We start from the raw sequence: 23187 nt of genomic DNA on the forward strand, positions 1-23187 counted from the left end.
GCGACGCGCCATCTCGTCCAGTGAGAAGCGGAGAATTTCCGCGGCACAGAATACAGCATCGTTTGTATTTCTAGTGGCACGGTTTTCTCTCGCTGCACGAGACAACGCGATTTCTTTCGTTTCACGGGACAATTTCGTTCGGTCTTTCGATGCTGTCGGAGGAAAAGCGTCGGGACATCTGAATTACAAAACAGGCGGCGGCCGGTTAAAGCGTCGTACACGCTTGCCCGAAAAAAGGAAATTAATATTCATACTCGTATTTGATTAGACGCGTGGCTGACCGGTTGGAAAGTAAACGCGCAGGTCGGCAAGCAAATCCGCCGAGAATTTCGTCAGCGGCACGGCCGGCGTCTAACGACTTGTCGCGTCCGCGTCGGTTCGATTAATAGCGATTCGTGCTTCCGAGTGTAGGCAGCCAACCTGCGGTAAACGATACAGCGTACACGACTCGAGCTATTGTATCGAGTAAATCGATGCACGCAGAGTTGCACGCGATATTCTACCTGTTTCTCTCGGAGCTCTCACAGCTCACGCAGAGTTTTGCGAGCGTCTGCGAGTCTCCGGAATCTTGCCTTGAACGATGGCTTCGATTTCTAGAGGACGCGCGGAGGAAACCTGAAAATGCTAGGATAAGATGTTCGGATAGGATCGCATCATCGTGTTATCTGGAGTTAACTCGTGTTATCGCGATCACGAAAACGATCGTCGCGAAAAATTTCTACGAATAGATTGAGCGCGTTACGCGAAACATTTTGAGGTTCCGTTAGCGCCGTAACGAGACGCGACTATCTCGACGATAACAGTAGACTCTGAAGGCGATCTGAATATATAATATATCCGATGATATGTCGGATTTTAGGTTGTAAAATGCATGATTGCTGCCGTAGAACCGGTAACATGGCGTCGTAGCATCGTGCAAGCTTGAAATCTAAAATATGCAAAATTAGTTTCAAGGATGCTTTCGAACGATTATACATGGTTGCTAATTAACGGACATGGCAAATAAACAGTATTATAAAAACAAAAAAAAAACTGATCGTCTAAATACGTCAGTGATCAGTGGAGATAGTTTGGCGGGCGAAAACAGGAGGCGAAAACAGGACGCGATACACTGCACGCGACCGAATAGAATTAAATACACGGCAATTGCACAGAAACGACGCGATAAACGGCCTGTCAACGCGACGTTCGACAAACCCATGGACGGGGCCAACTTAATCGGTCGGTAATCTCGGTTGAACGAACCGTTTCTGGAAATTCGATTTACGAGTCTAGTCGGTTGGTTCGTCAACGAGTAAACCCCTTTTAAAGTTCCTGGCGACCGTCCCCCGAAAAAGCGGAAATAAAACGAAACAAAACTACGCCGTCGACAGCGTGTCTTGCTAAGATGAGAATATCTATTGGAAGTCCGTGGTTTGTTCGTCGTAGCATATGCGTCTATATGCGTATAGGTTGGACGGATCGGGCAACTTTTAAACTTCTCTGTCGATTTCGCTCTGTCGAGAAGCGCGGTAGGTGGAGATCGGAAATTGCACGGAGAGGATTCACGCTCGTAAATACTAGTTCCGAGAAAAAATATCAGCCCCGTTCGCCTTAACTCCCCCTTTAATCGGACTTTACGCTGGGAAACTCGAAGCTATTCCTAGCTGGAAAATGACCAGCTCCGCGCTCTCGTTCCCTTCGGCAACGAGATTTTACGTTTCCGATAGGTACTTTCGACCGCTATTTTGATCGATTTCGATATCCATATTGTTACTATTATTATTATTATTATTGTTATTATTATTATTATTCGCGTCTTTACTTAATTCCATATTTTACAATAGGTACAATAGGTACGATAGGTACAATTGGTAGAATAGGACTGAGATTTTCAGCAAAGTTCCCCGACTTTCTTATCTGATTCGCCCCAAATCTCTTCTGAATGAAATTTCGGTTAGGTTTATTATAATTTACCGCATCGTATGTATTTAACTGCATTCTTGCACAAATGCAAAACGTTTTCCCTAAAAGCAGCAGGTGTCCTAAATTCTAATACTTACGAGTGGCAGTGTATGCACGTACGCAAAAGTTACAAGATATTTAATACAAGCAGGTAATATTTCGCAGAGATTAAAATAGTATTCAAACGGTCAGTTATCCATCGTATCGATATATTCAGTGAGAGTATATTTAACGTTTAGTATATGTCTAAGATGCTACGTTATACGTATCTATCCGATAAATATACTACGGATTTTTATTCAAATTCTTGTCTTTATAAACCTAATTAAACAAATCTGTACTTTTTAAGCATTTCAAATTTCCTAAAAACCCGTAAAAATTCGCAATGTAGGGGCAAATATCGTGCAATTTCTATATGTATATATATTTTCCGATTGGTTTCAAATTTTACCGGTATGATGGTGACAGTTGTGCCTTATTAAGTGCTAATAATCTTTCAAAACGTTTCCCGTAAAACATGCAATATGGACTGGATAGTCTATTTATCGCGAAAACGATAAAATACCAATAATCTGGAAATTACGAGCAGCGTTACAAACATAGGAAACTACGTACGACTTGCGTATTCGTAACGGAAAATAATCTGTTCCGCGTTCATACTCGTTTAATAACTTGTAATTGAATTTGAAGAGAGAAGAGGGCAAGAAAACCACAGAGAGAAAGAGAGAGAGAGAAAATGGAACTTTCTCTGGTTGTATTTGCAAGGAATGCTACGCGACTTAACGAGTTAGCCGGGCATGATTAGCATGACTGTTATCGCTAGAGTTACCTGCTGCTGGTTAAATTCGACACGTAATATCTCGGTCAAATATGTACATATTTCGACGTGCTCGAACGTATTTCGTCAACAGGTGTTACGTGTCGACGCCCGTTAAACTCGTTCTTTTCTTTTGCTTCGCTTATTAGAAAGTTTCGAGGCAGAGGAGACGCGATAACGAGTGCAAGATTCTGACAGCGAAATTCGATCAAACAGGCGGATAATTTCAATAGCAAATCGAGCGTGAAGGGGAAGACGATCGGCAAATTATTTGACCATTTCGTAGGGAGGAAAATACCTCGATTCGAGTGGCATGGTAATTAGTTACTCTGTCGTTAATCGCGACAGCCGCGTAATAATTCACTACACGGTGATGTCTACGTGTTGAAAAGGGGACGACAGTGGGGGGGGAAGGGTGCAGAAACGTGACAAGTAAGTAATTATCCATACACTTCATTTTGAATGGGACGGGTTAAATCGCGCAAAGCCCGGACAGTCGATAAGAGGGTAAACTAGATACTACATGCTTCGAGGAGGCTCTCCTCCACTGATTATCTCGACTCATTCGTAGCTCGCAGCAGCAACAGTTTATAGCGTGATGAAAAAAGAGATCGAAGGAGAACTCGCTTACTCGGATCCGGTTAATCACAGCTGCTTTTCGATTTCGCCGGAGGAGGATTTTCTTCTTCCTCGTCTTCGACTAGAAATTTGATCGATCCTCGTCCGTATCTGTAGGAAGCCGCCGTAAGACTGACAAACATTGTGTACAGATAGTTTATAATTCATATTAGAGGTCAAGTTCTCGTTTTCAAGAAGATACAGTTTAAACGTGTTTAACTAGGGACTGGCGTTTTGTACTTATTTTCACGGTTTACCTATTTTACAGTTTGAACTCCTATCGATTATTTGGCCCTGTTCTCGCAGGAATTGGCCAAATTTAAGTACACTCGTCGAATCCTGAAAGTCGATTTTATCGTAAACAAGGCTCGAGATGAGAAAACGTGGTTGCATAATTTCCACTTATTTTTTCACGTAGACTCGTCCTCTGTCCGATCGTAATAACGTTGCCGCCCCACGCTGTACACCGACTGCCGACAAATAATGTCGTGTGTTCGCGTCTAATTTGTCCGCAGACATTGGCTCTTGTTTTCCATTTCGATGGAAATCGAAACACAGATCGATGCTAAACTGTAAACGCGGACTGTCTCTGGATTTGCATTTTGTCTACCGTTATCAGCGAACCGTTCGCTGTACCGACGCACAATATGTAAATTATCCGCCGAGATGTCTGCAGACGACTGTCCGTTATTCGGCGCTGGCTTAAGTCACGATTTCCAAATCGTTCGACGCATTTCGCAGGAGGGCGCGCAAAGAAACAAGGATGGCATGTAACGCGACAACGAGCTATCGTAAAAACGAAGATAAGATTCGAGATAGAAGGGACGAAGCGGAACTTTCGATTGAACGGGAAAATTGATTTCAGGTGAGGCCGAACGACTACTACAAGAGTATCGACAAAACCAAGAGCTAGTACAAAATATCGGGGGCCATTACTATCAGATCATCTATCCAGTACAGTTACGGCATCACGAGAAAATGGGGATATCCACGAGAGAAGTCAGCATATCCAAGGTAATTAATCGCCCGATTCTTCTGTTTTCCTAATTTCTCGGAAAGATTCGCGAGAGACTGGAGCTGAATTTACACCCTTTCGCTTTGTACGATCACCGTGGATGATTCGTCGAAAGACATTGTTCGCTGGTCGCTTTGGACGATTGTTTTGTACGTAAAACAAAGTAGAAGCAATCTCTACTTCTGACGAATCGAGTTTCATTGCGAAACGGCACCGTCGAGCATACGCGTATATCTTGTGTCGTAGAAGTTGTAGCGCGTGTGCCGTTACACACGGTTTCACACGGTGCGAGTACGGTTCTACACGAAAGCGTATTCGGACTACCAGTTGGCATTTTTCGCACGCACATCGCACGAAACGAATATAAAGTCTTACTATTTTTTGGCCAATGCATCGGTAAGAGTTTTAACGAGAATGTTCCATCGAACGGACGATTAAATTGTATCGTTTAAGGACGGCGAAATTATTTCCTGTTTCAAGATCTGTCGGTACAATTTTCGTTAAATCCTATCAAACTTTTGTAAACTAGTAAAATAAATTCGTGTTGCACGTTCACCGCGGATGGATCGTGCAAAGTGAAAAGTGGCAAGTGTAAATTCGGCTTAACGACCGGAAGCTATCGCCTAATTTTCTTCCGTCCGTCGGATCGACCTAAACGCTTGTTGTTGGTAACTCGAACATTTTCTCACGTTTTAGTATCCTCAAAGAGGATACGGAGAGGGTGGATATCAAAACAATAAAGGCAGAATGAGAGTAAGTGTACGGAAGTTTGTAAGATGAGAATTATATACGCTTGATGAGACCGAGTTTCCTTCGATTTTGCAGACGGGCAGACATTTTCATCGGACGTCCCTCTTGATCAAGGCCTTTAATCATAAATTTCGCCTAGATTTAGAATTAAATACGTAAGTGGATCGTCGCTTGTGATTTCGGCCTCGGAATCTCACAGGGCACGCATCCGTCAACTATATGGAGAATATTTTCTGTTGCAGGCAACTTTTAGCTCCGAACCTTATGCAAAAAGACTTTTTAGCCAACGGCGCGGAACAAAGTTTTAAACAGGTAACTAGAAACCGTTCGCCGAATTGGCACGAATTTCCAGCTGAAATTGGATCGTTCGATCGAACGAATCTCACTGACATGTTTGCAGGAGATAGAGCATTGCTACTATCACGGTACCGTGAGGGATTATCCAGGAGCTAGCGCTGCTTTTCACACGTGTAACGGTGTCAGCGGTGTTATTCACTTAGGCAACGAGACATTCGTCATCCATCCGTTTTATGGCGGCGATTTATCGGTCAGTTTAATTATTCGAAGGCTCTGTATACGCGCGTGTCTACCGAAGCGCGTGTGCGTCCTGAAATCCGTGTAGTACGATGAACGCGACGCTCGTCTCCGCGATTCAAGCGATGAGTCGCGAAAAACAACATACACTACTTGCATACTTTTATTCTCTAATAACCCTCTGGTAATGGCCGTTTACGTACAGGGGCTGTATAAAATGGCAGAATGCGTCGTTCATAGAAGGCCACCTAGCTTCCTTCGCGCGTTCACACGAATCACGTCGATCGCCGAATTTCGTCTTTAAATAATCGCGTCGTCGTTCTATTAGATACGTTGCACGGTATAATATCGATACAAATTGAGAATTCGCCTCGTATCTGAGAATTCGTAATCGAATACGCCTTGAGAAACTCTCTATATCTTCTTTCTTCTCTTTTTCTTTTATTCTTTCTCTCTCTCTCCTTTTTTTTCTTTTTTACAAAAATGAAGGAATTTTTAGATGAACCAACTCTTGGCAGAAAGAGGTGATTTCAATGTTATGTAGGGCACGAAACGATGATCGTATGAACGAAGGTACACAGGAAACCTAACAGAAGGTATACAGATAACTACACAAATATATAGGCTAAAGTTAAAAGTAAAGAAAACTTTTCGAAACGCATTTGTACCGCTGTTATTTCAAAACGAGTACTACTTTCGGTCCGCCCGTGCGTACATTGTGGGAAAAGAAAATTCGATTAACGTTCGGGAGAATGTCGTTTCCCTGGGGGAACGTGACGGGTTATTCAGGGTCTTGGAGGAGCCCAGGGCAGGATACAGGGAGCGGTGTGGACACAGAGGGTCCTGGCTAAACGCGAATGTTTGGCTGGATCCTGTGAAGCCGAGTAGCGAGTGTTTCGAGAATGGCAAACACAACGACAGGACGCGACGCGACGCCACGTCAGGCCGCTCGATCCAGTTTCGTTAGCACGGCAGACGAAGCGAGAGGATCGAGTTAAGCCGCTATCAAGCCTGCTCGACTCGTAAACGAGTAATCGGCTGCTGCAGCGCTAAACTCGCAGCCGCCTTTCGTTGTTTCTACGTTGTTGCACAGCTGTTTCTACGTTTACCTGATGACGACTAACAAGGAGGGTCGCAATCACCGAACCACAGCTAATTTCTCGATAGTTTCGATACCAACGTATCAGAGGTACGATTTAGCGATATCTGGGCCAGATAATTAATTGTAAAGGTTCAAACATATGTATACTTATTAATTCGTTAATTTCTGCCTGTACAGATACAACGAGTTGGTTATTTATTTAACAATCTGGCTCGATTGTCGCGTTCTTTAGAAATGCAGCAAGTGTCCTAATACGTATAAACGGGCATGTATGCCCTACGTACTTTGGTTTTCTGTCTTTTCCGTTAAAAATTTATCGTCTTTTCAACGTAAGCGCGCAATGCGCACGACCGTCGAGAAACGATGGAAAATAGATTCGAGACTAGAAGAATGTTCGCGCGAGTACGGAACTGAAGGTGTGTGTATCGAGGAACGAAGCGGATACCTGAAATATTTTCTTGCAACGTCCATAACTTGGAAATTGAGATATGTTCGTAAGACGTATTTCTACCGATTTTCGTGTGTAGATTTTAAATTTGGACGAAAGCAACGTTGACGTTTCGTAATCGAAGATTAAGGAACAACGCGGCAGAGAGAGAGAGAGAGAGAGAGAGAGAGAGAGAGAGAGAGAGAGAGAGAGAGAGAGAGAGAGAGAGAGAGAGAGAGAGAGAGAGAGAGAGAGAGAGAGAGAGAGAGAGAGAGAGAGAGAGAGAGAGAGAGAGAGAGAGAGAGAGAGAGAGAGAGAGAGAGAGAGAGAGAGAGAGAGAGAGAGAGAGAGAGAGAGAGAGAGAGAGAGAGAGAGAGAGAGAGAGAGAGAGAGAGAGAGAGAGAGAGAGAGAGAGAGAGAGAGAGAGAGAGAGAGAGAGAGAGAGAGAGAGAGAGAGAGAGAGAGAGAGAGAGAGAGAGAGAGAGAGAGAGAGAGAGAGAGAGAGAGAGAGAGAGAGAGAGAGAGAGAGAGAGAGAGAGAGAGAGAGAGAGAGAGAGAGAGAGAGAGAGAGAGAGAGAGAGAGAGAGAGAGAGAGAGAGAGAGAGAGAGAGAGAGAGAGAGAGAGAGAGAGAGAGAGAGAGAGAGAGAGAGAGAGAGAGAGAGAGAGAGAGAGAGAGAGAGAGAGAGAGAGAGAGAGAGAGAGAGCTGGAAGATAGCTAGGCAGGCAACCGTCGTGTGCTTGGCAGAGACGAGTTAAGTGGGGACGTTCTTCTTATATGCATGAGCTGTTCTTGCATTATTATTCATGAAGAGATCTCGAAGTAGCAGCGTGGCGGGAAAAAGAAAAATAAATTGTTCGCGTCGCGAGAAAATCAGGATGCCGCGTAAGCATCCGGCTAGTCGTCGTCGTCGTCGTTGTCGTCGTCGTTTCCTCGGAAAAGGAGGATGGTCGAAATTATAGCTCTTCGGGCATCAAAAATTCTAATAAGGTATCGTCGAAGTACAATCATCTGTGGCAAATGTAACGAGAAAGTTGTAGAAGATATAGACGAACTTTTCGTGATCGATACATCGCAGCTTGTTTTAGAAGCGAGTTGTAGTGTAATTAGAAAAACGTGTGCTTGATAGAACATTTGAGTTGTCTTCGTTTTCGAGTTACGGTCATTTCAGATGAAAACGATCGTATCGTACTTGGGGTATATTAGAATTTTAGGTGGCTGAAGGAGCAGAAACTTGTCACTTTTTTGCCATCCTCGTTTGGCGGATGACGGGATCTCGGGTCTCGCTGGAGCCGGGAATTCACGCAGCCGTTGTCGATACGAATCGGTTACGATTGCGAAACGAATAGGTGAAACCAATTTGGAAAGAGATGGCCTGCATGGACGGATTCGGGACGCACGATGGTTCGGCGATTCGTTGAAACGCTGGCATTACGATTAACCGAGAAAAGATGGAACCGCGGATAGTAGGTCATAGTCCTGGTGCAGATGCGAGAAGAAAAAGATCGCGCGATATAAGCCATAATCGAATAGAAGAAGGGGCGTTAAAAAAGGCGGGCAGCGAACTGCTCGGAGAATGTTAACTATATGCAGACCTCTCTTTTAGCAGAAACATCCTCACGTTATATTTGAAGCTCGAACAAAGGCTAACAAAGGCTGCGCTAACTCGGGGAATCTTGAGTGGCGTACAAAGAACCGCCGGCAGAAGCATGTTCTGGGGCTATCGGAGACCACTTCCGATCGATACAAGAGAGACGTCCGTGAAGCAACCAAATACATCGAAACTGCCATCATTATCGATAAGGCTATGGTATGACGATTTTCTTCCACTACTCGTCCCTTTTTCCGATCCTTGATCCGATCCGATCCGAAAGATATCCCTGGCGTTTGGCGATGCGTTTGCCAAAACCGAACAGAATCAAGGGAGTGCCAATCACGATCATAATCGTTGGAGGAAAACGCGCGACGTCGTTCCAACCAAGTTTCCAGGCATCCTGGTAATAGTAAATTGGCCGGAACCTTTCGACGTGCTTGAACCCGCGCCTAACTCAACGATAATTGTCATATCGCGCGTCGCGTTTCCGTAAAACGAAACGATACGATCGGCTTTAACGATCCCAATTGTCGTAAATGAAAACGTAAAATCGATCGCCAGGCCACCACCACCTTCTCTTCTGCTTCGCTTTACGCGCAAACATTCGTTTTCCTTGCTTCAGTTCGAGAAGAGGAACGGTAGCACCAGAGCCGAGGTCGTTCATGATGCCATCCAAGTCGCTAATATAGCGGACATGGTGAGTGCGAACCGTTCTATCGGACCTTTGTTAAAAGGCCCGCTTTCAAAGTTTCTATCGCGCATAAAAATAAGCGGACAGATACCGCAAATGGATATCGATCGCGTTTCCTTAAATACGAAACAATCTGTACACTGTAGAAAACAGAACGTGTGATAAATAAAAGTTGACTACGGTGTCTCGAAAGTCAAGTGGACACGAGCAGAAAGAGCAAAAGTCTTGCCTTTTCCACTTATTTTTGCACGTGGAATCGCTGCTCGACCGTTCGTACCATGATTTCGATTAAACTCGATTGATATCTACTTGCACCATTGGTCCGCTTGCTCTTGTGGCCGACCGTAAGCGTGAGAACGTGGCCTCGTAAAGAGCGAACCACCGATTCCATTCATTCTTTTCTCAATGTTTTTCCTCTCTTTTCGCAGTATTTCCGCACGTTAAACACTAGAGTCTCCGTCATATACATCGAAACGTGGCAGGGCATGAACCAGGCAGACATCGGCGCGGGCATGGATATCAGTCTCGCTTTGCTCAATTTAAACGATTACACGATGCGAAGGATGTTCCATGTCCCTCACGATACCACTCAATTACTCACGTACGTATCGAGACGATTCGTTTGTCAGGCAGCGTGGCATCGTTTCTGAGAAATTTTATCCAAATTCCATTCTTGAACACGCAGGGGCGAAACGTTCTCCGGTGGAGAATCGGGAGTGGCTATACCTTCGACCGTTTGCAAACAAAAATCCGTAGGAATCAGCGTCGATTTGAACACCTACGAGCCTCATCTTTTAGCCGGTACTATGGCTCACATGATCGGCCACAATATCGGCATGAGCCACGACGACGGAAGTTAGTTTCTATCCGCAACTTATAGACGTATGATAGAAGAAAAGGAAAAAGCAAAAGTAACGCAAGGCATCCTATCGTGCATAAGTATCGGACGCTTGCTGCGATCCAATCGAAACATTGATTACATTTCGAAACATGTTATTTGATATTCTGAACGTTACTATAGAAGAATGGTTGTCTGTTGTTCTGTCAGAAACAACCGAAACAGGTGCGATATACCTGCATCGATCAAGTTCCACGTTTGTCTCTGATAGACAGACAAACAGACAGACAGCCAGACAGCTCTCACATCCGATCAAATCTATCGAAAGTTTTATAACGTAGTTGAAAACGTATATTCCAAAGGTTCTACAGATAGGTCCCAAGTCACTTGACTCGGGTGTTTGGCAATCGATAGCAGCAATTTTCATCCACCTCCGATTATCGCGTTCTCGTTTATACCAAGTCTATACGTCCAACTATTCGTCGATATCTATTAAATCTAGCCGCCTGGTTGCCTGAAATAAGATCACAGGCGGAAATTAGATGAAAGAGCTTCGCTCCGACTGTATTTTATATATTTACGAGATATTACGATGATTTGCAAGTGTCGAAATACTTATGCGCGATAGCGTAGTTTGCTGATATTCGAATTGTTCGTAGGAAGCGAGTGTATCTGCCGCGAATGGCACGGATGCATCATGGCTCAATCGATCGTGGGTTTGGAAAACGTTCAGCCGTACACGTTTTCCGAGTGTAGTAAAACGGATTACATAGAGTCGTTAAGAAGCGGCAACGGCTTTTGTCTTTTGAATAAACCAAACGAGGTAAGACGAAAGACCAGGTAAGAGGATTCTAGTTGAGGCTAATTGAACGGAGGCCGAGTTTACGACGAAACGAACCGTCCCCTAAAGGGAGAATCGTTCGCTTTACGAGCGTGCAAAAGCAAATCACGAGACGCCTAAGAGCCTCCTCTCGCAACGCGATACTTTTTCACTGCGGTTTCAATGAAATCTTCGTGAAACTTTCTCATCTCGGTTCGTTGCACCGCAAACTAATTTCCACGATAGCGTTGTTTCGAGGAAAAAACGTAAACGCGTTTCTCCTATCCTCGGGCCGACCTCCATTGACAGGTGGTGCTCAGGACGTCTTGCGGAAACAGGCTAATCGACGACGGGGAACAATGCGATTGCGGATCGATCGAGGAGTGTCACGACCTCGATCCTTGCTGCGATCCGATCACCTGCAGACTTACCTCGGAAGCGGAATGCGCGTCCGGCCCTTGCTGCAGTGATTGCAAGGTAAAATATTTCTCCTCGAGTTCGTCACGAATCTCGAATACCGTGTATCGAAAATCTATATCTCTTTGGCTAAAGATGTACGTGACTGATAGCGGCGAGAAGTACGACAAACGCGTCGATAAACGCAGGCGGACAGAACGTCTGGTATATCGGTTTCTCTCGAGTCGAGTAAATAGATAGATAGTAAATAGATTCGAATCACCTGGAATAGGCTTCGATGTCCTAAAACTGGCGAAACTGCTGTTGCTAGTCACTCGTGTAAATGCGTTTTCCACGTCCCGAGCTTTCTACGTTTTCTTCAACCCCTCGAGTTCGAATAGTTTAGTTACGTCGTATACGTAAGCCAAGTGCAAAGTCAATTGGACGTTTATATCGGATACGTTTTACCCTCGAGTGGACACGTATATACCATACGTTTACTGTCTGTTTGCCGGCAAATCGGTTTGAACGTCGAAGATCCATCTAATCTCGAATGATTTTGACAACGTAGTTGCTGCCTCGTGGCGTCGTATGCCGGGAATCGACCAACGAATGCGACTTGCCGGAAGTCTGTACCGGAGAGAACGGCCAGTGTCCGGCGGATGTTTACAAGAAAAACGGAAGTCCTTGCGGGAACGACGCTGGACATTGTTATAACGGCATTTGCCCGGCGTTGGATGTTCAGTGCGATCAAATCTGGGGACGAGGTGGAGTTGCCGCGGACTACGAGTGTTTCATACAATTCAATTCCAAGGGCTCGCTCAGTGGACATTGCGGCACCGATTCTTCTGGTCACTACATCAAATGCGATATAGAGTAAGTAAAAGTTTTTTCTTTTCTATCCGTAATTCGTCCGAGTTATCCTGACGCTAGCTTTCGCTCGTTACATCGATAAACCGATTAAAGGTGTACGCGTAACTTTTAAAACGTGCATTCCTCCACTGAAAATTTGTATTTGTCGCGCCGCATTCCTCAAAAATTATCAAACGATATGGGAATGCGCGCGTGACGGTTAAACGCACTTGCTACGTCAAGTATCGAGAAGGATATTCTAAGTAATTGTGATTTCCTCGATATTATTAACGATATGGCGTTATTATTCGTCTCTATTGTCCTGTTATCCTGTTGACAAATTGTTTCGGGCCGAAAAATATTTCCGCTGTCCGGTAATTGGTTAAATCGTAATGCTGTAATCGTAATACGTAATGATACGTAATGATACGTAATGATACGTAATGATACGTAATGATACGTAATCGTAGGAACGTTCGTTGCGGGTCACTGCAGTGTCAGCGAGGTGGCAAACAGCCAATGTTGCCAGAAGCGGATCATTCGATAACCATAATCTCGATAAAGGGCGCAGAGTACGAGTGCAAGTAAGCAACCGTTAAATTTCCCATTATCCTTCTATCGTAATCGGATCGTAAGAATCCTGTTGTATATATTATGAATAACGTTTGCGTCGATTGTTCGCATAAAGGTCTACGACTGGCAAGGTGGATGGAACCGAGATACCTGGCATGGGTTTGGTTCGGGATGGAACATCCTGCGGTAATCAATCGGTAAGAGAGACGACTTTCTAATCCGTAAAAGCCGCGAACTCTCCCTTTTCCTATGTCGTTACGTTAATAGTTTCCACGGGAATTATGCCTGTTATAAAGATCGAATTACGCAGAGTCGAATGCCGTCGAATGGCATGGTAACTACTCTAGCTCGTAGCTGCACACCGAAAAACGATCGATCGTATATGGATACGACAGCGTTCACGTATACTTGTTTTCTGTTTTTAGATTTGCGTGAACCAAACGTGCATAAACCTGCCCCCGAACTTAGGCAACGACAAGTGTCCTAGCAATCACAACAATAACGAATGCTCGGGGAATGGCGTAAGCAAAACTTTTGACACTCGACTAAACGACTTGACGCGTTCGACATAAAAATCGGCCGATTCCAAACGAAATTCGCTTGTTCCCGTAGGTATGCACCAACTTGAATAAATGCTTCTGTTACGTTGGATGGAACGGACCAGATTGCTCCATACAGCAGGAAATTCCAACTTCCCCGCCAACCACGTCTAGCACCGAATCAGCTGGTAAAAATAGTTCACATCCTAAATTAGGGAAGAAAGAGACCCCCTACGGTAAGTTGCGATTCGTAAAACTCTAGAAGATAGAAAATCGTCGATCTCGAATTTCGAATTTCGATTTCGAACGAGGCGAGAAACCGAAGCTGCGACATCGATCCACCTTGCTCGAATCGTTCGATTCGAATGGCTCGACCAGCCTCGGTTTCGCGTAGCTCGCGCGATCGTTTCTAGCCTGTAATTTAACGATAAGCAGACAACGGTAAATAAGAAACGAATAGAGTAAAATAATAGTAGAAATAATAAATAGTAGAGTAAGCGTAGATACGCGGCGCCGGTTACCGGTTACGGCGGATGTTTCTCAGCGTCGAGTCGCGCGATCGATCAGTTTCCTTCTTCCTATCTTATATGTATTAAGTATAACGTATTAACGTGTTCATCTGTTTGATACGCGGAGAAGAAGAAGGAAAAGACGAGGCTCTTGGGTAAGACAGAGACAGGTGGATAGCAAAGACGGATGGTACCTCGGGACAATTCAACAGGCGTGATAAGCGAAACGTTCTACCGTGACCGGTAATCTTAAAAAGGCAGACATTTGTCGATCGTGTAGATGCGTTTAATTCGCGATAAGACGAAGACTCGTCCCGTATCCCGGCGGAATATCGGTTAGCCGCTTGATTATTTGGGGCCATACCATCAGCTGTGCACATAAAATTCAATGCGTTTATACGTATGTATATGGAGTACGAGCCGATTTTACTCAAGTTTATTCGATTACACTTTTCCACTTTCGATTCACGACTCTCCAGTGAAAAGAACGATCGCGGATGCCAACTACGCACGTGGTCACGGCGATCCTTATCGGGCAATACCGCCCGTTTCCCTTACCAACGATGCAGCGAGCCTTCTCACTGTTTTACGGTGAAGCGGATTACCAGCTGTACGCGCGAAACTCTATCTTCCGATGATCCTCGAATCGAACGCAATCTGTGACGTTCGAATCGAATCGACGTTAGGCTGGAAATTCGAATTCACTTGGTTGCTAACACGAGTATACGTAATCGTTGTTGTTGCGAGTTTACGCAGACCGATGTCGTACGCGCGCAGGTTGCGAGTAAAGGGAGATGGAGGAAAATAAAAGGAAACGAAGAAAATTGTTCTTGGAACAAATTCTCTTCCTTTCGTAGCGCTATTCTCTTACTCGCATACAAGTTAATCTTTTTCGGACCAACCGATCCTAGCAACTTGCTTTTACCACGAGACAAACGAGTTTCGAATGTTTGAAAAGATCGTGCGAGATGCGAAACACGCGATGTACCTTTCTGATACGCGTAGATTACAAAATGTGATGGTCGTTTCAGAAACAACTAACAACACTCTTAGCACCGGAATGATGGTATTAGTCCTGATGGGTGTGGTCAAAGGAGTCTTCATTTGTTTTGCGCTAATGGCCATTTGCTACAGGTACAGTAGCAAAATAAAGTTGTTGAGTGGGTTCGACCAACGCCTGTCATTGTCAAGTAATTCCGTGGCTAGCTGGATGATGAGGCATCGCACGCGGCCGTCAAATTGCTCTCGTAATATTGATTCATCTTAGCCTATTTACTCGATGTTTATTCATATACATATATTTACCTATATATGTATATATACATATACCAATGTTTTTTTCGATGGTGTGCTCTGAATGTGCTCGTGCTCGCATAGCGCGTACGAACGATCGCTACGATCGTGACTATGCTACACGAGCGAGGGATCTACGTTTCTACTTGGTGTCGCATATCAAGGGACGAAAGCAAAAGTTGTTGCGTAAACCGTGCGTCAGTGGATGCGCTTGTTCCCGCGTCTAATTCGATTTAACTGGATTTCTTAAATATCCGGTTAAATAGTCGCTTTAGTGCGGAGAGTAATGGCACAGAGAGCCGTAACCGTGTGCGAACGTGTCAGGGAAATTTTATATTTTATATTATAGAGAAGAAACGAGGGTGAAGAGAAAAGAAGAACGATAGAATAGGAGTAACAGAGACGAGAAACGGGAGTCAAAGTTAAAGAAAGTTAAAGATTCCAGCCTAAAGACGAGCTTAAAGGTAAAGACCATTGGCGCTTCTGAAGGGACCGGGGGCTGTGGCGTTAAAATTAACAAGTGGCGAATACGAATACGAATACGAATACGAATACGAATACGAATACGAATATGGGATGGGATACGAAGCGGATAACGGATAATCTTGAAAAGAAAACGTTGTTGTCACTTTTTCTAACAAGTTGTAATCGTAAGAGTGGTTGGAAGTCGGAGCGAGGTGGTATACGATGTCAGCGTCAGAGATGCGTGTACGTTCATGGTCTAAACTCGATTAAACTCGATAGATTAACCTATCTTGTATAGGATAATTCTGAATCGTCTGTAATCGTGATTGAAAAAATGACAGACGAAAGATAATGTGTATCTCTATTCTAAGAAATTACTATATAGAGAGAGCGTGTTATACGATTCGTCCCTTGGGGTGCGATATCCGATACACGATCCATTACAACGTCGATGTGCCAGCTGCTTGTATGCCCTATAAAAGCATGAATAAGGCTGATTAGCGAAGAAACGAACGTGGTCCCCTCGGACAGTTTGAGATTGGAAAGCAACCGTTAACGACAAAATTTCCAACTGGCGTATGTACCAGCCAGACGACTATTTGATCGCGGCAACTCCACGTGATATCGTGTCTTCGTCGATGTCAATGTAAATGTGAATCGGAAAAGTATTACAGTTAACAACGAGTCGTCCGACTCGAACGTAAAAGACACGAGAGAAAGCCATCGCGACGAGATCGCGGCCATCTCTAAACTAAGATAGATAGAGAGATACTAAACGGAAAATGGATCGAAGCGAGAAAAGAGGCGCTAGGGACGCTAGAACTAGAGAAAAAGGAAAAGAACTGGTTCGCATCTATTGTACTCGTATCGCGAGATGTCGCGTCGATGCCGCGTCGATGCCGCGTCGATGTCGCGTCGATGATGCGTCGATGGTGCGTCGATGGTGCGTATACCACGCGAATGGTGTGCGTACAACAAACTACGCCCATGTATATGTATATGTGCTGATTCTGGCTTCTCTGTTTCTTGTCTGTTTCTGTCTGTCACTGCCATCTCTGTCTGTCTGCATGCTGTGGGACGCTCGGATACCAAAATATATCATCTGTATACCGCGCGCTGCGCGAACAATGGTACTCGATCTTGATATCGTGTCGGATATCGACGATGTTTGACACGTGACGACCAACGACCATGCAAATCTAACGATGTAACTAACTAACACGTCTGATCGTCACAGAGAACTACCACGGCTCTAACACTGTATTTTTAGTTGGTGTGCTCATGTCGGTGGTAGGGGGTGTTTTCATAGTATTTGCTCTGATGGCTCTCTGCTACAGGTCAGTCGTAGTACATAAAAACTACTCCCTCTGTCTCAGGTTAGTGTGCAGAAACATACACGTAGAAATTCTTTTGTATGCGTATATATATATATATATATATATATATATGTACGTATATATATGTATGTATGTATATATATGCACATATATATGTATGTCATTTTATTTTTTTTTTTTTACGATCCACACGTCGTACATATATATTTACATGTATATCTTTTAGAGTCCGTATTATATTACCGTCTTTCTCTTTTACCATTTCCGCTTATTCTTCTTTTCGTACACTTTCTACTTTTTTTCCTTCTCTCTCTCTCTCTCTCTCTCTCTCTCTCTCTCTCTTTTTGTCTCGATGTATCTTCTTTTATCGTGCCGATCAAGCGCTCTGCATAATCTGCGCCGCAATGAGTCGCTCCGTATCGCTTCGTATCGCTCCGTATCGCTCCGTATACCAAATACACGCCACGCTTGTGCGATCGTGCAAAGATCGATACTCGTTGCAACGAACAGAGACAACACCGAACCGAACCAAACCGAACAGAACAGAACAGAACAGAACAGATATCGTAACGCGTGCCGCGCGTTTTCACGAGGAACCGTCCTATTCCATTTGCCGAGCGGGAAATGCGCCATCGATCGCGCGTCTATAGCACGTGTACCGTACCTGATCGTTGCTACGATTATGCTAACGATAAGCAGCTTAAGCGATTGCCGGAAAATTCGCATTTGCCGCGAACCATTTACGTTGGTTCCGAATGCCTTTCGCAAAATCGGCTACTCGACGTGTATCGTTACTCGTCCGCAAGTAACTAAAGGCTTCTGTGTTTCGTAACCGTTAACTGATATCCTTAACGGGTCGTGCCAACCAAGAAACGATTTCGTGCGTTTCGATCGATAGAAGAAAGGACGAGACGAGAGACCGAATGATCCGATTCGTATTGGTATCGGTTAAAGGTTGCCGCGTTACAGCGGGGTGATGGCGATCGACCAAAGTGCTACTTCCTTGTTTTGCCGACGATGCTGAGCAAAGTATGTTCAGCCCCGTGGAACGCACGCGTGTGTTACGAAGCTTAGCTCGATACTTTGTCTCGAGACACTTTGCCCGTCTGTCTGTCCACACTACGTTATCGTTTGATTTTGAGTATTTGGTTGACGGGTCCACTGCCAGCGGAGGACCAACTCGCACGAGTGGCCGCAAGGCCAGCTGCCGGTGTACCATTCGACTGGTTATCTGTTTTCGTTCTAATGCATGCGATCACGGCTCCCTGTACAAGCCCGTAGACGCGCCCGCTTCGCTAGCGTCAACCATTTCATCGCGAAAGAAGGTTACGGATTAAACGTACATCTACCCTCGGTCTATTGCGTTTAGACGCTACGTTAGACTTTAACGTGGCACACATACGTTATATGTATATACGTTTTAATATATGACCGTTTATATACGTTTAAACCGGGAACGTGTGTACATAATTATGGTAGAATATCGCGAGCACGCACTTGGGGCACGCAATTATATCTCGAAGGGGAGTCGACTACAATTCCTTTTCGTTCGGTCAACGCATTTGAAAACGTCATTGAACGCTCGACGATCGATGATCCTCGTGCAACTATCACGACGAAAGGAACGAAGGAACGAAGAAATTCGTTCAAAGTCACCCTCCCGTAGTTTGCATGCGCTTCCTAATCGTTCTTTGTGGTTACCACGATCGCGAGCCTCGCATTCTCGTAATCGGCCAATTTCCCGCAGAAGGAAGAGCACCGTCCAGAAGTACGAGCAACCGTACGTGAGGAATCCGCCGCAGAGGAGTTACATGGTTTCCGGAAACGCCGGAAACCATCATCCGGGACACGCCGTCCTGGACGACGTCCACAACAAGATCCTCAACTTCAGCAGTATGCCTAATTCCAGGTATGACGATCGTTTCGTTGCCTACCTAGCTAACACAGTCGGGCTAGAGATTGACGCTCGAGCGTTTCACGCGTTTCTTCGTTGCGTTTCTCCGGACATGATCGATTCGATCTAGATTCGATCGCGCATTTACTTTCGACCCGATCACCGGCTGATCTTTCGAACGACGCAATTTATATAATAATAAATAATAGGCGGCAGCTCTACTATCGCCCTTCGGTCAAATTTATATACCTGTTTCTCAGTTTCCCCTATCGTTCTTCGTCACCCTACTCGCAAGCTATAATAGCAATAATGATGATGATAATAGTAACAACAACAACAACAACAACAACGACGACGACGACAACGACGACGACGACGACGACGACGACGACGACAATAATAATAATAATAATAATAGTAATAATAGTAATAATAGTAATAATAGTAATAGTAATAGTAATAGTAATGATAATAATAATAATAATAATACTAATAATAATAATAATAATAATAATAATAATAATAATAATAATAATAATAATAGTAATGACAAAGCGAGAAGCGGCGAAACGAGAAACAGGCTGATCCCAATGATCCTAAGCTAACACGAGTGAAACTTTGGAAATGATCAGAGTACGTGTTCGAGTACGCTTTTAAGAGATAATCTAGGGAAGACCCCTGCAACTAGTGTTGAAAAGGATCCATCAACGATCGCCAAAGACACATCTCGCTTCTACTTATACATTGGTTTTCCATTAATGTTTGCGTCACACGAATTCACGTCACACGGCATTCATTCGACATTTACAAAATCATTGGACGGGGATTCGGTTCGCGCTGCTTTTCGTAGACGCAGAAGAATTTTCACCGAGTTCTCGAGAGACACTGTTTCATACGCGACCGCGTTCCATATGTCGTGACTCTCGCGACGAGCCATCTTCTCTGTCGTTCCACTCGGCGCGGCGTTCCGAGTTCATCTTGTTTCCTCGAAGCGGCAAGAAGTTGCTTCAACGTTGTACGCTGAAAGAGATCGAGCAAGTTTTCCGGAAAATTTGCTCGGAAAGTTTCGCTTCACCACAGAAACAAGTTGGGATATATTCGCGCCACGTTACAGCAAGGTAGCCAAATACGGAGTATCATTTTATTCTCCAAATGTCATTCGCGCCAAACATTTAAAAGTATTTCTCGGCCGGAATGTCGCCGGAAGAAAAGTTCTTGACGAAGTAAACACACGGAGCGTATCCTGTAGCGTATACGTATACTATTCCCACATTTGGTCACTTTGTTTTATGCGCTGTGCAACGAATTTCCAACCGAACGTGTCTCATCCTTCGATGTCGTGGTTCGGAGTCGACGATCTTGGAAAAATTCATCTTTCTCGTTTGATTTCTTATAACTTGTTTCTCTACCGCGCGGTCATGCGTGTCGCGCAACATCGCTCGACGAAGATCAAAGGAAACGCGACGCGAACGAAAACGAAGACGACTCGTCGACGATGAGAAATCGAGAACGCCGACACCGTCGACTACGCGACATCTAGCACACCTTTAACCCTTTGTGGTCGTGTATAAACCGGGTGTTCCATCTCGCAACTTTGGTCGAGAATTCTATCTTTTTTCTGTTTTACGTCTCTCTCTCTCTCTCTCTCTCTCTCTCTCTCTCTCTCTCTCTCTCTCTCTCTCTCTCTCTCTCTCTCTCTCTCTCTCTCTCTCTCTCTCTCTCTCTCTCTCTCTCTCTCTCTCTCTCTCTCTCTCTCTCTCTCTCTCTCTCTCTCTCTCTCTCTCTCTCTCTCTCTCTCTCTCTCTCTCTCTCTCTCTCTCTCTCTCTCTCTCTCTCTCTCTCTCTCTCTCTCTCTCTCTCTCTCTCTCTCTCTCTCTCTCTCTCTCTCTCTCTCTCTCTCTCTCTCTCTCTCTCTCTCTCTCTCTCTCTCTCTCTCTCTCTCTCTCTCTCTCTCTCTCTCTCTGCCTCTATCTCCCTCCCTCCCTTACACCTTGCCCCTTTCCCTCCCTGTCTGCTTCTAGAAATCGACGATAGGAAAAGAATAGTTTTTCGATTGCTCGTTTGTTGGCAAAATCGTGACGAATCCGACCGCAAGGGGTTAAATTCGTGGTGAAATACCCGCGGCATGCCTATATTAGTATATTTCTAGCCGCGGCGAGACCCAGCGCGTGGTGTTTCGACCCCCGAATAGCGTCGCCACCGCAGACGGGCCAAGAGTCAAGTAAGTCTCATGTGTCTCGCCGTTATGTCACCATATAGTTGATCGATGATCTCAAGACTGGAACACGCTAGTCGTCGAAAACGTGACAGGCCAGCTTCTAGAAAGAATTCAAAGGGCCGCCGCTCAAATACGAATGCGACCACAAAGTCTGCGATCTTGGAAACTTCTGGCAAACTTGGCAAACTTCGCTGGCCTGACTCGTTTTACCTTATCGAAGCGAGCAGAGATGCTCGGCTCGCGGAATGAGTCGCAAACGTTGCTACATCCGCACGGATAAAGATATCGCTCACGAGCGTCAACTTGCGTCGAGCTCGTTCAGCTGAATATCTTTCGCGTGCAGAGGCAAACACAACTACATACAAACATCTACGTCATACGCACACCCATACACGTGCATACCTGTGTACACAGAGATAGACAGTGGCTCGAAAAAGTATTCGTACACGTACCATAGAAAACTGTTAAATTAATACCGTGCGCATTGTATTATATAAAACGTATCGAAATTTTATTGTCACTGTAACGAGACGCAGCTGCCATGTTTCCGTCAACTCCTAGTAATTAACCGATCCACACGCGTCTGATTGGTATAAGAAGATAATTCTACTTAGAAAACAACGAATATTCTTTCAAGTCCTAACTCGGCACGATAATTTAATTAGACTTTGTAAACTTTGAATTACAATTTCCTTGGTTTTCCAACTAGTATAGAGAGACGGAGAGAGAGAGAGAGAGAGAGAGAGAGAGAGAGAGAGAACAGTTAAGAATTACAGCCACGATATACGTACATATGTATGTATGTAAATGTTGCAAGATATACCGTATATATTGCAGTGTAAGCAATCGCTTATTATTGGATCAATTGAAATGTTAAAGACGATCCAGCTCGACATCGAGACCTATTAGGTCTTAATTATTTTTTTTTTTTTTTAGTATTACTTATTAGTATCACGGATGATTGCCTATTTAAATAATTTTCTAATCTCTAGGAAATATACACGGTGGTTGAAACGTGGCGTTACAAGCTGTTTCTCAGAATCTAACAAAGATATCTGTATAAATAACTAAGCGGTGCAGCAAGTCTAATACATCTTTGCAAGGCGAGCTAAATGGCGAGTAAAAATGCAAGATCTTTATAAATGGAAGATGGTACTAATTTTTTACCATTCACATATCTCTTACACTTAAGACTGAATCGCATTTACTCCAACTATTTTGTTTTTTTTTTTCTTTTTTATCGTACATAGTTATGCCCCTTTTTCTCCCCTGCTGCGTGTTGCCATCGAATTATAGCGAAAACGAAATTTCGTATTAGTTTCTGAGAAAACTGGTCGTAACGCTTCGTTTGGACTAGTCTGTATATTTGTATCGAATGTCTCGCCGCGACTTCTCTATACGTTTTCAGAGCCGTTCGAAATTTATCCGATTACGATAATTACGATAGTTGGGTAGTAGTTGGATCTGGATAGTAGCCATAATAGTGGTAATGAGATTTTTTAACGTTTCGTATAACACACGTAATATATATCCGGAAAAAAGTGTACGAATGTTTTCGCGAGCCACTGTACACTGTACATGCGTGCAGAGATACACTGTGATAGTACACGATACGTAAGATGGATTTGTGAACGTGACATTGTTTAACAGCACTGATTAGGAATGCAGTAGTAGCGATACGTTTTGTACAATTATTGGAAAAGCAAACACAAAGAGACGATGAAGGGACTGTCTTTTCGTTTGTCGGGTGTATTTTGTTCTTTCCGTTTACCTTTAGATTTTCGGTTGAAAAAAGATGTTTTGATATCGCATAACGGCACGATGCATTTGGCCCAGATTTTCTACAACGTTCAAGGTGGGCATCTTTCGATTTCTTTCTACCAACGATTTTAAGTAGATTAAGCTCGTAATTCGTTCGCTCATCTGGTCCAACCAACGTAGGAACTCGTATACAAAGACCAC

At 44.3% G+C, this 23187-nt stretch overlaps 1 protein-coding gene across 10 annotated transcripts in view; it reads left to right on the top strand.

Moving 5' to 3' along the window:
- LOC100741355 (disintegrin and metalloproteinase domain-containing protein 11) overlaps nucleotides 1-23187 on the top strand; it is a 77586-nt gene that overhangs the window by 45527 nt on the left and 8872 nt on the right. Inside the window, exons 3-21 of one of the 10 annotated variants that reach the window (XM_033322420.1) lie at nucleotides 4245-4393; nucleotides 5091-5147; nucleotides 5220-5299; nucleotides 5387-5456; nucleotides 5545-5691; nucleotides 8813-9016; nucleotides 9423-9497; nucleotides 9920-10092; nucleotides 10177-10346; nucleotides 10989-11152; nucleotides 11459-11626; nucleotides 12117-12421; nucleotides 12868-12981; nucleotides 13086-13167; nucleotides 13396-13491; nucleotides 13583-13745; nucleotides 15050-15152; nucleotides 18861-19022; nucleotides 21157-21228. In XM_033322420.1, coding sequence (XP_033178311.1) covers nucleotides 4245-4393; nucleotides 5091-5147; nucleotides 5220-5299; nucleotides 5387-5456; nucleotides 5545-5691; nucleotides 8813-9016; nucleotides 9423-9497; nucleotides 9920-10092; nucleotides 10177-10346; nucleotides 10989-11152; nucleotides 11459-11626; nucleotides 12117-12421; nucleotides 12868-12981; nucleotides 13086-13167; nucleotides 13396-13491; nucleotides 13583-13745; nucleotides 15050-15152; nucleotides 18861-19022; nucleotides 21157-21228 — 2554 coding nt within the window. Of the gene's footprint in view, nucleotides 1-4244; nucleotides 4394-5090; nucleotides 5148-5219; nucleotides 5300-5386; nucleotides 5457-5544; nucleotides 5692-8812; nucleotides 9017-9422; nucleotides 9498-9919; nucleotides 10093-10176; nucleotides 10347-10988; nucleotides 11153-11458; nucleotides 11627-12116; nucleotides 12422-12867; nucleotides 12982-13085; nucleotides 13168-13395; nucleotides 13492-13582; nucleotides 13746-15049; nucleotides 15153-17013; nucleotides 17153-18860; nucleotides 19023-21156; nucleotides 21229-23187 lie in introns of all 10 variants that reach the window. The other 9 variants (XM_033322422.1, XM_033322417.1, XM_033322419.1 and 6 more) reach the window with 9 other exon arrangements.

Source organism: Bombus impatiens, unplaced genomic scaffold (genome assembly GCF_000188095.3).
Source record: "Bombus impatiens unplaced genomic scaffold, BIMP_2.2 scf_0637, whole genome shotgun sequence".
Lineage (NCBI taxonomy): Eukaryota > Metazoa > Arthropoda > Insecta > Hymenoptera > Apidae > Bombus > Bombus impatiens.